Genomic DNA, 15,162 nt, shown 5'->3' on the forward strand with positions numbered 1-15,162 from the left:
AAGCCAATGATCACCTGGAAAGATTATGAAATTGCTGATCCCAGCTTATTGATACTTTCTGATTCGGACTAACACAAGCACACTGGAAAATGCTTTGTAGGCTTAAAAGCAGTATATATACTCTGGTGAACTTGTAGTGGCGTGTGCCATTAGTGGAGCGGAGACTCCCTGGCCACCCAGCGCTGTTTGCTTGCTTTCTTTAAAATAAAATATATAAAAATACCATTCGGTTTGGCTGTCAAAATTTTATACCAGTATTCATTTCTCTCATTGGCAGAAGAAAGAGGAGTTATTGAAGCCCTCTCTCTTTGGAGAAAAACACTAATTTTAGAGTGTTTTTCTCCCAGAATTTGTCTCCAAACTGAGACTGGTACTCACAGGAGCTGCTCTGTGTGATGGCAATTGCTTGCATCTCTAATGGGGGAGTGTTTGGGTTTGGTGTTTTTTCTTTCTTTCTCTTATGGGATTTTGTCCCATTTGTCTCTAAGAAAATATAATGATTGGTACTTAAGAGAGACAAAAGAAGTTGCCAAGCTCAGGGGAGGAGGGCACCTGGCTGCACTTCTCTTACCCTCTACTCCAAGAGGGTTTCTCGGAGTAGAACCCACTCTCTAGTTTCTCAGAAACCACTCTGCTGCCTCCTACCTTTGAGTGGAGCTCTGCTCATAAGAGTGGCTGTTGCACTGAGGCCTTATTAGCACCCTTCCTCAGCAAACACAGAACCCTTCACCATCTGCTGAGGTGCCTCAGGGGAAACCCTGGGATCCCTGAGCCCCTTCCCTCAAGGGAGCCTCTCCCACCCCAGTTTGTGAGCCAGTCTGCTGCTCTCAGCCCCTGCTGTGCCTTGGCTACTGCTGCAGGGTGTTTTTGCAAGACAGTAACCTCACACCCCCTGCCTGCCAGGACACTCTGCAACTCCTGCTACAGCTGTTGAGTTTCTACTGCCTTGCTTGCTATCCTGAGTGAGCTCATTCCTGCTGTTTCAGCTTGCCAGTTCCAAGGTTCCTGCTGGGGCACTGGGATCGAATGCCCCTGGAGGTTTTTGGAACAAGCCCTTTCCCATCCCTTCCAGCAGTGTCTGCACCGTTACAATGGGAGTGAGACGGCTGAGCCCGCGCCACAGCGCCCCCCGCAGCCGCGGTAGCACCAGCGCATCCGCCCTGCCCGCCCGCAGCCACCAGCGCCCCTGCTGGCCATGCCCGGAACTGCACCCAGGGGAAATGGCTGGGACTGGGTCTCTGCATCTGTTTGTGGTTCATACCAGAGGTGTTGTTCGCTTGCCTTGGCATCCATGCTAGTAAAGAACTGCTGCTCCTTTGCCCATATCTTTGCCTGAAAGAACCTTAATTTCAAAATTAAAATAATTCAGAGGGAAGGGGGTAATAATCTCCATTCCAAGGGATGCTCCTGCCTTCCTTGGCAGACACCTGTCTTTCAAACCAAGTCAAGGTGAAAGCTCTGGTTGAGACATAAAAAGTGTTTCAATAAGTGCTCCAAAAAGACAGGAACCACACAGTCCTCCTCATTCCATTGATAAGAAGCAACTCTGGCCAATGAGGAACTCTCAGGGACAATGAACACCTCCAAAACTACATGCACACACCCCTCAGCGTTCTCCATCCAAACCAGATCAGTGTTACTTTACACCTCTGCAGAGCTGTGCACACAGGACATCCTCTCCATTTCCACAGCATTTTAGTCCACAGCAACTATCAAGAATTGGCAAATTTCCCAGACTCACTTGGTTTCTCCCAGAGTGACCCTCGCTGCCACACTGTCTTTACTTTCCCGCAGGCAAGAACGTCCATCATCTGCTGTTCCTGCTGCTCTTGGAAGCAGATGCAAAGGGAATGTGGCAGAGAGCTTGAAGGAAAAATGGAGCCTCACCAGAAGAAGTGTGCTGGCATGAATTACCCAGCTGAAAGCTCTGGGAGAAATTTCAAATATGCAATGCATAAAACAGGGATTAAGCTGGCCATAGAGAGGGGAAGAGTAATGTGCAAAATGAAACTTTCTGCTCGAAGAAACAGTTGAAAGTAAAGAGGAAGACTTAGGGGAACATCTGAGACATCAAGAGGCTTAAATGCAGGACGGAGGTGTCATGACAGGCTTACAGGCAGGGGACAGGTTCTTGATGGCAGCTAGAACGACCTTCAAGATTTGACAGAGACATCCCTTTGTGGTACAGAGGAAGAACACCCATGGGAGTGGTGTGTGGTGCAGAGCTGTGGGGCAGTCTCCACCCCTGACTTTAAGAGCTCAACAGGAAAATGCCCTGAACCACTTGATAAAGCTTTGGAGTATACCCCACTTGGAGCCAGGAGTTTGGATCCCCTCTGGAGGCATTCTGAGCCTGTGGGTTTTAGAGGTATTACTAAAACCTGATGTTACACACAGACTTGCTTAACAAATTTACAGAAACAAATTCAAGAAAAAAGCAGCTGCAGAGCATTGCCCGAAAAGAGTTTGAGAAGGAAAAACTTGTTTTACTGGTACTTAAAAGTTCTTGGCTTGCTGTTCCTAGCAAAAAACCTTGGTACAAGATAAAAAAAAAAATTAAATGCATTAAAAACAAGAGCTACAATTGGAAATGAGAAGTTGCACAGAACAGAGGAGAAAAAACCAAACCTCAAAACAATTGCACTTTCCTAACATGAGAGAAGTAGGGAATCAAACTGTGCCACGAAGCTGAGGAAGTATTTAAGAACAGTTAGCTCCATACCGGTGCCCTCAGGGTGTCAGAAATTAAAGTCTGTATGCAGCAGCAGCTCTGAACTGCAGTATAACAAAATCTCCTTCTTTAGAATATCTGCTGTCTTCTGGGAAGGACAAAGACTTCTTTCACCTCAATAAAAAATGCATCTTCTCCAGACAGATTATTTTCATCAGAAACTGCAGTGTATTATCACAACAAAAAAACCTCCAGTACGTATGAGGAAATGGAGACTGGTGGAGCCTGTTCCTTTGCTTAAGGAATGCTGCCCCTCTGTGCAGGAAGGTGTATGAGGATAGGGGAATACTCCTTACCTTTATTTATTGTGGAATGTCAGGCCCAGATTCTGGATGGAAGCAGTCAGTCTCACTGTGTGCTCTGCCAAGCGCCTGGAATCAGGTAATAAGCAAAAGCCTTTCCTCTCTTCTGTGGTGTGTAGAAACTTGGGAGTTCTTCAGGACTATGAACAATTAGTACCAAAGATTTTTGGTGCAACAGATATTTAATTTGGAAGGGTTTGCTGCAAAACATCTATTACACATCCAGGTATCAACCCCAAGGGTCCATTCCACCTGACCTCCCTGATAGTGGGTACCTCTTCCTTTACACCATATTTACAACCATCTGGTTTGCACGGGACTCCAGTTTCTGAACATGAGTCCACAGACACATTGTCCTCAATCAGGTCTGAGAAGCTGCTGACCAGCTGACAAACTCTGACTGAGTCCCCTTGGCCACAAGTGGCTTACCAGGAGCTGGCTGCAGCTGGAGGATAAGGGGCAGGTGTCTTCCTTGCTGCAGGCAGAGGGCAGATGCCAATCAGTGGTGTAGGGCCCCAAAGGCTCCAAATAGCCTCTTTTTAATAATTAGGAGTCTCTAATAATAAAATTACCTGGTAGAACAAATTGATCAAAGCAACACTGAGGGAGTGACAAAAGAACAGGGGTCACTTTATTGTCAGGCAGAGGAGGAGTCCTTCTGATGCTGTAATTATGTCTCAAAGAAACAGCAGCAAAAGTGAGTGATAAAGTGACTGCAAGCAGAGAACCCAAGTACCAACATTCTTCCTCTGATGCTCACAGCCCACTGTGAGCAGTTCAGAAGGTGATCCTATTCTAGAAGGACCCTCAGCCTCTTAGCTATTACCATGGAGGCAGTTTCACCCACTTGCAACAACCTCCTGTTCAGGAAGCTCACTGCAGGTGCCAGTCCCAAATTTCTGAGTTTCACTGAGGTTCCATCCCTCTACTCACACTCATACAAGGACATCTTCCATAGCTCCAATTCATGGCTTGGCTTTCTCGACCTCAAGTTCAGTATCTTCCACAAAAAATCCTGACCCCCCTCTGCCACAACTCAAGGCTTATTTTTTTAATTGCTACCAGGTTCTTGCTGGAGAACCAGTAAGCTAAGCTGGGTGGTCCAAGCTCCCGGGTTTAGCATATGAACATACTTGAGTTGCAAAAGGGTACTCACACTTCTACATCACTAAAAACACCCATTGTATCAGGCATGGTTCCCATTTCTTTTAAAAATAAATATTTATAAACAAAAGGAAGAGATTCAGAGAATTACAAAGTTAAAAATTTTCCTGCCAACAGCACAAATGCTTCTCATGTAAGTCAAAGGAACAAGTTGTACAACAACATGAGCACTGTCTAAGAAACTCTCTCCTCATCAGCTGCCCCATTCCACCTGCACAGAGATCCACATCTCCCTTTGCAGCAGCCAGCTCTTCTGCACTTCTCTAGGACTTGTATTGGAGCTGCTCAGTCTCCTTTCATGATCAAGTCTTCAATATATGCATCCAGTTCATCATCTGTATTAATATCAATGTCCTGAAACCAAAGAAACAAGGAATACCAGTGAGAAGTGAATAATGAGGAACATGGCAAGAAAAGAGGAGCCAGAGCAGCTTAGCACCTTCTGTTACATCTGGCCTGCACAACCTCTGTGCTCCAACATCCAGCACCCTCCAGCTGCTAACAGCTGTAGTGGCAGCACCCCTAACTTTCCCTGTCAGCATCCAAAAGACAACACAGGAAACCCATCAGCACCTCATGCTCAAACAATTCACTGAAGTGATGGATTTACTGTACTGATTCTGGTCAAGGCAGGTTTGGTTGGGGTTCTTTTAGATTTAGCACGTTTTCCTAACAGGGAAAAACTGCTTCCAGATGCTTTCAGTAACTTTTCCAGGTTGATCCTGATTTTATTTAAGTAGTTTTTTAGTTTAAAGTTAGTTTATTTATTTAAATGCTTTAATTATATATTTTCTATTTTAATTTCATAGTATAACTAATACATCAATTTTACCACAATACTTTTTTATATTGTTTGTTTAAAAGTTTGCATTTCTGTATGTGGAGTTCAGAATCTGCCCAAGAATGAGGCAAAAATTCCCTGATGTGCACTGCCTATGCCTGGGGAAATTCTCAAGCAGCCTCACAGCAGAGAACAAACAGAACCTGTGCATTACATCCACACAGTGAGAAATCATTATGTGAGAATTAACATACATCAGACTTCCAGGGCCTGGATCCCAAGTGTGGGCAGTGACAGCCCAAGCTGCTCCCAACTGAGGAAGCTGGAGCCCAGTGAGATGCTGGACTGAGACACTTGTAATGCCTGGAGGGAATGAGCCAGGTGGCTACTCTGATATAGCTCATGGTTTGCTGCTACTCCTCACCCACCTCCTGCACTTTCTGCAGAAGGGCCATGATATTAGTCCTCAGCTTCTGCAGTTTCTCTTCTGTTTCCCTCAGCTTCCTTTCTAAGTTCTGGAGGTTTTCCTCACAGGCTTTGGCCCGGGCATCGGCACGTGTCTGATATGAATTGCACAGATTCTGCAGACCCACCTCATACTGCTTAAAATATTCTTTCTGTAGTAGACAAAACACAACAGATGTCACATTAAGAGAAAGCATCAAGCATCACAAAAACATGAGCACTCACAGGCTATAGAAGATCCAAACTCCTGAACCCCATGATCAAATCCTTCCTGCAGTGTGTCCCTGCACACCCTGCCCATGCTCATATTTACATCTGATTTGCCTACACCAGCCAGCACAGAATTCACACAGCTTTTCACATTCTTCCAATACCAAAACTGCCCCCAAAGCTGACTGAATTTAGATTAAGGGTGCAGTGTACTTTAAAAAGCAAGAACCCACAGGTACGCTGCAGGCCTGATATCCCCTGTAAACTGTGAGTATCCTTGGTAGAGATCACCCAGACAACACAGCCTCCCAGGGCAAGGTAGGGACAGCTACACTCACCAAAAACCCCAGACACAACAAAGGTGTCCTATGGAAGAATCAGGAATGGTAACTCCAGCAAATGCCAGCAGATGCCTGAGTTAACAGAAGTGGAGGAGACAAGAGAGAGACTGCCAATACACACACTGCGAGTCTGGGAGTGCAAAACAGAACTGGCTTTGGTCATGTGCTCATCTGCAGGTGGCTTTTTAGATGTGCCTCCTTGGAAAGGTCTCTCTTGGTGGTATGTTGGAGAATAAAAAGTAAGAGAGGCCAGTTCCCTTGCCCTTCATTCCAGCCAGCACTGGTCCTCCCAGTACCAGGCTGCTGGTGGAAGCTCAGTCCCACCTGTCCTGTGCTCAAATAAACAGACATCGAAAGTCTTAAGGTGTGCAGCTGACTTGCTGGAAGTCAACCTGCTCTCCAGGGTAAGTGGGAAGGGGCTGGCTTCCATGTCCTCTCACACTAAAGTAAATGGCCAATAAAGGGATGGAATCCACACTAACGTTGTGGGTTCAAACCCTGTATGGGCCATTTACCTAAGAGTTGGACTCAATGACCCTTGTGGCTTCCTTCCAACTCAGAATATTGCATGAATCTGGGGATAATTATTTGTTGTTATTTATAATTTTTAAGATTGTCTCTAGTTAAATTATAAGGCTGGGAGCTCCTCCTACAAACCTGTAACCTGGTCTCTCTTTTTTAGAAGTTTAACAGCAATGGTTAAGAATTTAAGATAGTAGCAGCCAACAGCATTCCCACACACATGCATGTTAATTAGAAAAATCCTCAGACAACTCTTACAAGAATCAAGGCATCTCTCAGAGCTCTCATTCTTTTCCTCAGCTATGTTAGTCTGCCAAGGATTCAATGTATCTTTTCAAGAGTGCACTCCTGCACTAGCAAGATGCACATTTGCCATAAGAATGGAATATGTGTGGGGAAAACAGTTAAACTTACTTTTCTAGAAGTACTGAACTCACCAAGGGAAATGCCAACAACCCTTCTGAGCTCATGGAACTCAGCTCATTCTTGGAGATCGGAAAACTTGGAGGCAAGAAGTATCGCAAACAATTCCTGTGCAGGAAAAAAAAATGCAAAGCCAGAGTTGAGAGTTTAACAGACTGGAGCAATCAGACTGCAGAGCTCACAAGATCTGCAGTGAACCCACCGAAGGATCTGGACTAGCAAGTCAACTGTTTCTTGGCTGCTGCTGGGACCAGTGGTGTCAGGCTCGATTCTGACGCAATCTGAGGTAGAAGGTTCAGCCATGACCGCCTCCTCTTCCTGCTGTGTGTCTGGAGCCTGGTATTCAGGAGAGGGAGGCTTCATAAGCCTTACATCCTCACTGCCCTTCTCTACCCTGAAAAAAAGTATTAAGGGAATGTCAGGAATCTTTTTTCATATTGGACATACCTGAAACATGGTTAATAGTTTCATCAGAACCTGTACCCAAGTGTCACACAGACCTCTAGACACACATCAGCTGCCTCCAGGGCAGACATCAGTGACAGACTGATGGGAGTCTGTCATGTCCATTCCTTATGAAGCCATGGACAGTCCTGACCTCATATGTTTCCTGACATGACAACAGCATATTTGTCTTCAGCATCTATGGCAAAAAAACAGGCCCTTCCTCCCAAAAAAAACCCAAGCCTCCAAAATCCAAGATAGTTACCAGCGATCCCTTGGTGTGGTGTCTGTAGGGACATAATCAAACTTCACCTTCCACCGGATTGCATGCCTGACCCTTTCCACAGCCGTAACACGGCCTGTGAACCATTCCTTGTTCACACGCACTTCCACGTGCAGCCCCTTATCTGTGAGGGGGAAGCAAAGGTATTTGCAAACATTCAGCTGCTGGAAAGCACATTCTACAGGAGCTCTAGAGATTCAGGCACCTCAGCAGGGAGCATGCCTGAACCTGTGACAATGCCCTCAAACAGTACAGACACTATCAATACACAATGGGTACACAGGTCAGCTCCTGCTGAGAAACATGAAGATGCATGGAAATGAGCTGGCAATTCCAGATAGAAGGTTTCTCTTGTACTCTAAGCTGTTTGACATTGGCTTTACAGTCTCAGTATGGACTCTAGGACAATTTGCTACATGTTCCTAGTGAGCCAGTTTCCAGACAGCTCTCTGGAAGCATGCTGAAAAGATGCCCTGCTCTGGCAGATTGTACACTACCACCCCAGCTATCACCTTTCCTGGGGTCTCCCAGTCTCTCTTCTCTCACAGCAGTGCAGCAGATACTGGATACAGTCCTGAGCATTTTGCAGCTGGCATGGCTGCATGATCCACTCATGATGGATGAACATGCCATCAGCTACACCCTGCAGCCCAGCCCCATCCCCATCCCTGACAACATGATACAATCATACATCACAGACCTTTCCACGCCACAATTGCCATTGGTCTAATCAAACGGTTCTCAGCCAAAATGTTTCATGCAAGTTAGAGTAATCTTGGGGTTTGGAATTCAAATTTACATTATTTTTTATTTAAAAATCTCATTCATTAAATCACACGTTTAACTGGTGCAACAGTTCTTTTCTATGTCAGATACTAGTGGCAGCCCAAGGGCCCATTTCTCACCTTTCTGTGCTTTCTTCAGTTCCAACAACTCTTCCTCGCCAGCACTGTCTGTGAGCTGGGAGCAGAGAGAGCTCTCATTAGTTGCCTCCCATCAAGATTATAAACACCTGACAAATACCTCCTGCTGGGGAAACCAGCACACTCTTACCTCCACCACCACCTCATTGGAATCTTTCTCTTCTTTCACTGCCGAAAATTTTCCTCGTTTTGTCCTCTCCTTTTTGGGCTCACCCTCCTCCTCAGACCCATCCTCTAGGATGTTCAAGGCCCTCTTTCGAGTGCTGGAGGCCTGAAGGAAGCAAACAAGCTCTAGCTATTAATTCCAGCCTGATTCCAAACAAAACCTTCTTGCAGTGTCATGATTTGACACTGGCACAATGCCAGCACCCCCATGAAAATGTAACCTATCAATTGAATGTTGTAAAATAAAATCTAGAACAGCAAAGCAGGCCAAACTTAATAACAAGGGGAAAACTTTGTTACACTACTACTACTACTACTACTACTACTACTACTACTACTACTACTACTACTACTACTACTATAAAGGGAAAAAAAACCACACAAAATTTGAAATGAAAACCTTTCAAAACATTCCTCCTCCCCCAACCCAACACCAATAAATCACAGAAAGACACATTTGGACCCTTAATCCAGTCTTCATCCTTCCACATAATCAATACTGAGTCCATCAGGGGAGAGAGGAGTCTCCCTTGCACCATAGACCCCCCAGGAAACAAGGCTGCCACCTCTTGTGTTTCCATGTCACACATGGCAGCGCCCAGAATCTGCCAGTGTGACACTCTCCTCTCCATGTCACAGTGCTCTCACCACTGTGCATGGACAGAGACTGCTTCAGAGACTGCTTATAGGGCTCCTTTAAGGATGCTTTGCCAAGGACCAACAGGAACAACAGTCCAGTGTCTCATTTTGGGACTACAGTCCCCCCCATTTTCCTGGGGCCGGGGATCCAAGAACAGAGATCGCCTTCTCTTCTTCTCTGAAGACGGAGGGCATCCTCACACCCTCCTCTGCTTTTCTCTGTTCATTCCTGAACTGGTAGTTGCTGAAGGAGTCTCTTGGCTCACCATTGCATCCCCCTAAAATGCAGTCTCTCTTGGAGGAGAAGTTGGTTCAGTCTATGGTTAACAAGAAGAGTCCAGCCAACAGCCACTCGATCATTTCCCCCCAACCTTCTTTCCCTAACAACTAAGGTCCCTGGCTGTCTCTCTTTCCTTCAAATTGAGGAGGAGCAATATTTCACAAAGCCTTCATTTCTCAGGAAAGGGTTAAAATTCCCAGACTCCCCGGACGGCTGAAATCTCTGGCCCAGGATGCTGTGCTGTCTCCCATGCTGGGCATCTCCCCCTGCCCCTCCCCTCCTTCTCCTCTGCCGGCAAACTCCCGGGTGTCTGCAGGCTCTCTCTTTTCCCCCTAGGTTGGGGGGGCAACAAAGACATCTCAGACGTTCTCCACCCTTCCATCTGCAGGAACTGGCCTAGCTCGGTTCCAGACCCTTCATCCCCTGGCCTACCTCTGCAGGCCACATGGCTTCCCCTTCCCCACCCAGCCTGTGGCTGGGCAGGGGAGGTCTGTACCCTCTGATGACCGGAACCAAAGAGAGCGAGTTCTCCTGGGAGTTCTGCTTTTAACCCCTCTGTGCTCTCAGAGATGTGTCCACCTTCAATTGGTCACTCCAAGTGTCAGTATCCAAACCTGACCCCTGATTGGAATGACCTCTTCCTTCCAAGAAAATTCTTTTCCCGCGTCAAACCACGACATGCAGCCAAGTTGAAAAAAAAAAAAAAAAAACAAACCACAAACCAAAAACAAACCCAACATCTAGTATTTAATTTGGTAGTTAATGAGCTTTTCTGGAAGGCTTTAGAGGTACTACATCATCATGCAAACACTCACCCCCCCACCACTCTGCACACTTTTTTCCCCCTGGGGGAACCATCTGGTCTAACAGGAAAGAGACGAGACCAGTCTTCTCAATGGGTGTAAATGGCACCCTAACCAAAGAGTAAAGTAGAAGTTCTCTTGTCCTGAGCAGTGCCCACAGTGCACGTATCACAAGACAGAACAGACAGGCTTACAGGACAGTGGGTGAGGAGCTGAGGGGTTTTATCCCATTGACTCTTACCTGTAAACATCTGCCAGAGGCAGATTTCCTTACTGTTGGCACCTTGACTACTTTTGGATTGGGTGTCTGACGTGAGCTTTTGGGGCTCTGCAGGCCAGAGAGCGACTTCATGCTTGTACTTTGTTTAGCAAGAGTTTTTAAAGTGCTGTTAGACTTTCCAGCTGTCACAGTGCGATGGTGTGTCCTGGAAGTGCTGGCCTCCTCCTTGAAGAGCATGCTGGCTAGCTTGGGGGAGCTGGTATTTGGACGATCTGAAGAGCTCTTTTTCAGCTGAGTGCAGGATTTGTGAGGAGGTGAAGATCCTGGTGGCCTGCTGGGAGCATTCTTGATTACATTAGGCAAAGGAGGAGATCGTGGGCGCTGAGTTCGGGTGTGCTGAAACAAAGGAGGGTAGAGAGAGAGGAAGGGTAGAAGAGAGGGGAACTGCTCTTCAGAACAGCAAAAGAAGTACAAAAAAGTAAAAAGCCTATAGCAGAACCCCATTTACCTCCCTTGAAGGCCGTGTGGTCACTTCCAGAGGCAGTTTCTTTAAGTCAGTCTGAGATAGAATTGGAGTGCTTTTCTACCCAAAAAAAAAAAAAATAATAATAAAAAAAAAATATATATATATATATATATATATATATATATATATTCAGAAAGTTCATGTTTACAAGCTGCCAGGGGCTGCCTGAACCCATTCCAGTAGTTTTCGAGGCTAAAACCAACAATTATATGGTGTGTTTTGTGTCCTTCAAGATACCTCCCTTCAGCTGTAATTTCCATTTTCCCAACAGAAAATTAAATACAAGTTGAGATGGTCCATTTCTGTTATTAGAACAGCCCCAGTCCCACGAAGGAGCATAGCTGATTTCAGAGTCAGCACTAGGAAATCCATCACACCTGCTCTGCTTAGCTGGAGACCTCCAGACTCACCTGCAGAGCTTCTAGCTTTTTCTGCTGCTGGAGTATTTTCTCTGTCAGTTGTTTCTGCTTTTCCTCATTTGATTTCAAGTCTTTTTTTAGAGTTCCCAGTGGTACCTTCTGCTTCTGCTCTGCAGCCTCACATCTAGCATGGAGGGAATGCAAGACAGCCTCAGGAAGGACAGCAGAACCTGTATAATGTCATGCACAATTATCCCAACATCCCATTCCAAATGCAGCAGGAAAGCCACTTGCTTTTCTGCAGTAGCCACATCTCAAAAGCAGTGGTTTTCATCTTGGAAAACAGATATGAATTAAGGATGAAAAGCATGGCTGCTAATAAAAAGGCATTTATGCTGGGAATCACCAATTCAGGGCCCAGGAACTGTGACAGTTTTTACAGCTTCTGTACTGCATCTGTATTCCAGATTTTTCAGCAATTTTCCTTCCTATCATCTTATTTCTTCACATCAGTTCTTCTTTCTACAAACTTCTTTCCCTTCATAAAGGAACGCACAGTACCAGAAACCCATGACTAAGATGTTACCACAAGCCTTCCAGTCTCAGATACCTTCTGCCTTGCCATTCAAGGCCAGACAGTGTCCTTTGCAATATCCTGTAGCTATTTGCCTCGTCCTTTGCTTTCCTGTAGCTGTTCAGCCTATGGCATACAACAGTGGTGAGCATCCTACTCTCCCAGGTCCTCTCAAGTGCAGAATCATAGAAGAGTCCTTGAGAAAGAAGGAAAATAGAGATAGGAAGTACTCTCTCAAATGGACTGGCATCACCTCTGAAGTGCTGGACGAGCAGCTAGCCCTCAGGAGCATTGCCAGAGGAGGAAGAGGGGACTGAGCCCAGGCTCATCTCCTATCACCAAACAGAATCATGGAAAGACAGACAAGGATCAGTGCTGCTGAGGTAAAGTCATGGAACAATGATTTGAGCCAGAAAGCAGCAGATAGCCCTTTTACAACACAAGAGATCCAGCAGATCTCACTCTGCACTGGAAACAAGCTGGTAACCTGCAGAATGTGAGTCTTACTAGTAAAGGGAGAACCCTGCTCTCACTGTAGAGCACTCAAAGCTCCAAGAAGCTGGAGAGAAATGATTCTAAGAAGATCTCTATCTAGATACACACTAATCAAGCTTTTTGAGTGAGAAGGAGCACAAGCAGCAGTTTCTCCATCAGCCTCTGCCCTGCTGAAGCACATTCCATAGAGTGGTTACTTCCTTGGCTAAGGAAGTGTGTGTCATCACTGCAAAATGACTGCCTGACACGAAAACTGCAGTTCCCAAAGATAAAGTTGAACAAGTGGCACCATAAACAGGCTTCCCAGCACAGAAATGCATCTTCCAGCTCGCAGCAAGGCTGTAAGCATTGCCAAGCTGTGTCTTACAGCACAGTAAAGAACAAAAGCACCTTGAGTTCTGAAGAAAAATTCATGGCATCCAAACCCAGAGACTGCATCACTGAAGGCAGCAAATCAGAACAAATGTATTATATTGGTAGTCACAATGGACTAAAACCAAGATTCTGATAGTGCTCAAGGAGCTTTGAGACACACAGTCATCTTCAGCTGGTGCTTCAGCCACCCATTCAAACAACATCTGGGATCCAACTGGGTATCAGATAGGAGAATGGAGGCAAGCAAGCCTGATGTTATTTCACAGTGTGAAACAGGGACACTGCCTTCTCTGTAACAAAGTGAGCGATGGTGGCACCTGGTGCTGACCTCAACACAGGCAGTGGCACTGGAGGGAGTGACTGCTTCCCATGATACAAACTGAGAAGGGCATTCAGTTCCCATGGAACACCATGCCATAAGCAGACACTGAAGTGTAGGTGGACAAACCAGAAAGGCGGGGAACAGCTCAGTGTCAATAGTAGACACTGTGCCAAGGCAGCCAAAACTATCATATGATCTCTGATGCCAGGAGAGTCTCAACACCTGATATTGCTCTGACATTGCTTTGTTTCCAATTTGGCTGGATGAGACTCTGCACAAAGCCTCACAGTACACAACCTTGAGGATGCCACCCATGTGCTTCTCAAATCCTGTCATCTTTCAGACACTACAAATACCTGTAAGGGTCACGACACAGATAGGAAGGTGTCCAAACTCTGCACGAGGACCCAGCAGTGAAGCACTTGGAATTTGCCCCAGCCAAAAGCCAGAGGAGTGCTGGAGAAACTTCTGCTTCATATAAATGACACAACTGCACTCGCTGCTGGAAAGCACATATAAGCCTACTTAATCAAAAAATGTCCTGGAGTTATTTATTCTCCCAGAGTAAGACTCCTGAGATCACTTTTGAAGCTAAAATGACCAGAAGTTTGGCTCACCAGTGCCAAGTGCCCCACCTGCCCTTTCCCAGCTTCCTGCATGGGGGATGTAGGATGGCACAGAATGCAGTGTGGAGGTACTCAGACCCACTCCAAACAACGCCTCAACATGTTCTCACATGAAAAGCAGCCACCTACCCCCAGTTATCAAGGTATTGCAAATAAAAAAATCTAAATTGTTTCATCAGGAAATCAAGTTGCTGCTAGGTAATACAATGAAGACTCCATCTGCAGACAGAAGTGCAGGAATATAATGGCAGGTGAAGAGCCCTGAATAATACCCTTCCATGGCTACCCTCAGGCCATCCCAGGAACTGCCATCCCAGAAGCTACCAGCCCATCTAGGGTCCATTTCCACAAGCCCAGAGGCCCAAAGGCAGCTAAGGGGATGTGAACTGGGCTTTTTGGGAATTGTGGAATGCAAATCTGTTCAGAGGAATAGAAACCCCTTTTGGGGTCCTGCCAAGACTGTCCTACAGCTGCCTCAGACCTGGTATCTGATCAATGGGGGCAGCCCTCTGAAACTTCTTTTGGACTAACACGAGGAACCAAAAGCAAAGTAAAGGAAAGGACTGAGATTATTTGGGAAGAATAAATAGGGGAAAAATAGACTATAACAAGGGTCAATTGTTCATAAACCTTTGGCTGGTCAGTACACCTCTGTGTACTAATCTCCACGTCTCCCCCTTTCCTAGGCAAGGGACTCTGTTCCGCATGCACACCTGTGTACTGGGGTGCAAGTGCCAGCAGCTGCAGCAGGACCACTGGTCCCACTGACCCTGTGTGACATTCACATTCTCTGGACAGAGAGACATAATTCCGTCTCTCAGAAAAAGCACAGAGAGAAGAAGAGAAAACAATCTTTATCTCTGCTCCTTTGTTTTTCCCATGTGGAATGTGGTATTGAGATTGTTTACCTGAAGTGATTGCTTGATTGGATTACAGTGAAGGTTGTTTGGGTTCCATGACCAATTGGATCCAGCTGTGTCTCGGACTCTCAGCAGAGAAGTCACGAGTTTTGGTAGTTAGGTAAGTAAGAAGTAAGAATGTAGAATAGTATAGTATCTCTTTAAATAGTATATTAATGTAATATAGTATAGTTTTAATAAAGCTATCCTTCAGCCTTGTGATCTGGAGCCAGACATCATCATTTCTTCCCTTTCCTGGGTCGCTGCATTTTTACAATACCCATGTGGCT

At 45.8% G+C, this 15,162-nt stretch overlaps 1 protein-coding gene across 11 annotated transcripts in view; it reads right to left on the reverse strand.

Annotated features, from left to right (window-relative positions):
- Positions 1–3,638: 3,638 nt before the first annotated feature.
- MORC2 (MORC family CW-type zinc finger 2) overlaps positions 3,639–15,162 on the reverse strand; it is a 51,717-nt gene continuing 40,193 nt past the window's right edge. For 5 of the 11 annotated variants that reach the window (XM_021536776.4, XM_021536772.4, XM_085592819.1 and 2 more), the window contains 10 exons: positions 11,633–11,765; positions 11,205–11,279; positions 10,718–11,092; positions 8,720–8,860; positions 8,572–8,626; positions 7,649–7,790; positions 7,142–7,333; positions 6,954–7,047; positions 5,407–5,595; positions 3,639–4,551 (listed from right to left, as the gene is read on the reverse strand). In XM_021536776.4, the coding sequence (XP_021392451.1) occupies positions 4,483–4,551; positions 5,407–5,595; positions 6,954–7,047; positions 7,142–7,333; positions 7,649–7,790; positions 8,572–8,626; positions 8,720–8,860; positions 10,718–11,092; positions 11,205–11,279; positions 11,633–11,765 (1,465 nt within the window). In that variant the 3' untranslated portion in view covers positions 3,639–4,482. Of the gene's footprint in view, positions 4,552–5,406; positions 5,596–6,930; positions 7,048–7,141; positions 7,334–7,648; positions 7,791–8,571; positions 8,627–8,719; positions 8,861–10,717; positions 11,093–11,204; positions 11,280–11,632; positions 11,766–15,162 lie in introns of all 11 variants that reach the window. The other 6 variants (XM_085592821.1, XM_021536774.4, XM_085592822.1 and 3 more) reach the window with 2 other exon arrangements.

Source organism: Lonchura striata, chromosome 15 (genome assembly GCF_050655825.1).
Source record: "Lonchura striata isolate lonStrDom1 chromosome 15, ASM5065582v1, whole genome shotgun sequence".
NCBI classification, from domain to species: domain Eukaryota; kingdom Metazoa; phylum Chordata; class Aves; order Passeriformes; family Estrildidae; genus Lonchura; species Lonchura striata.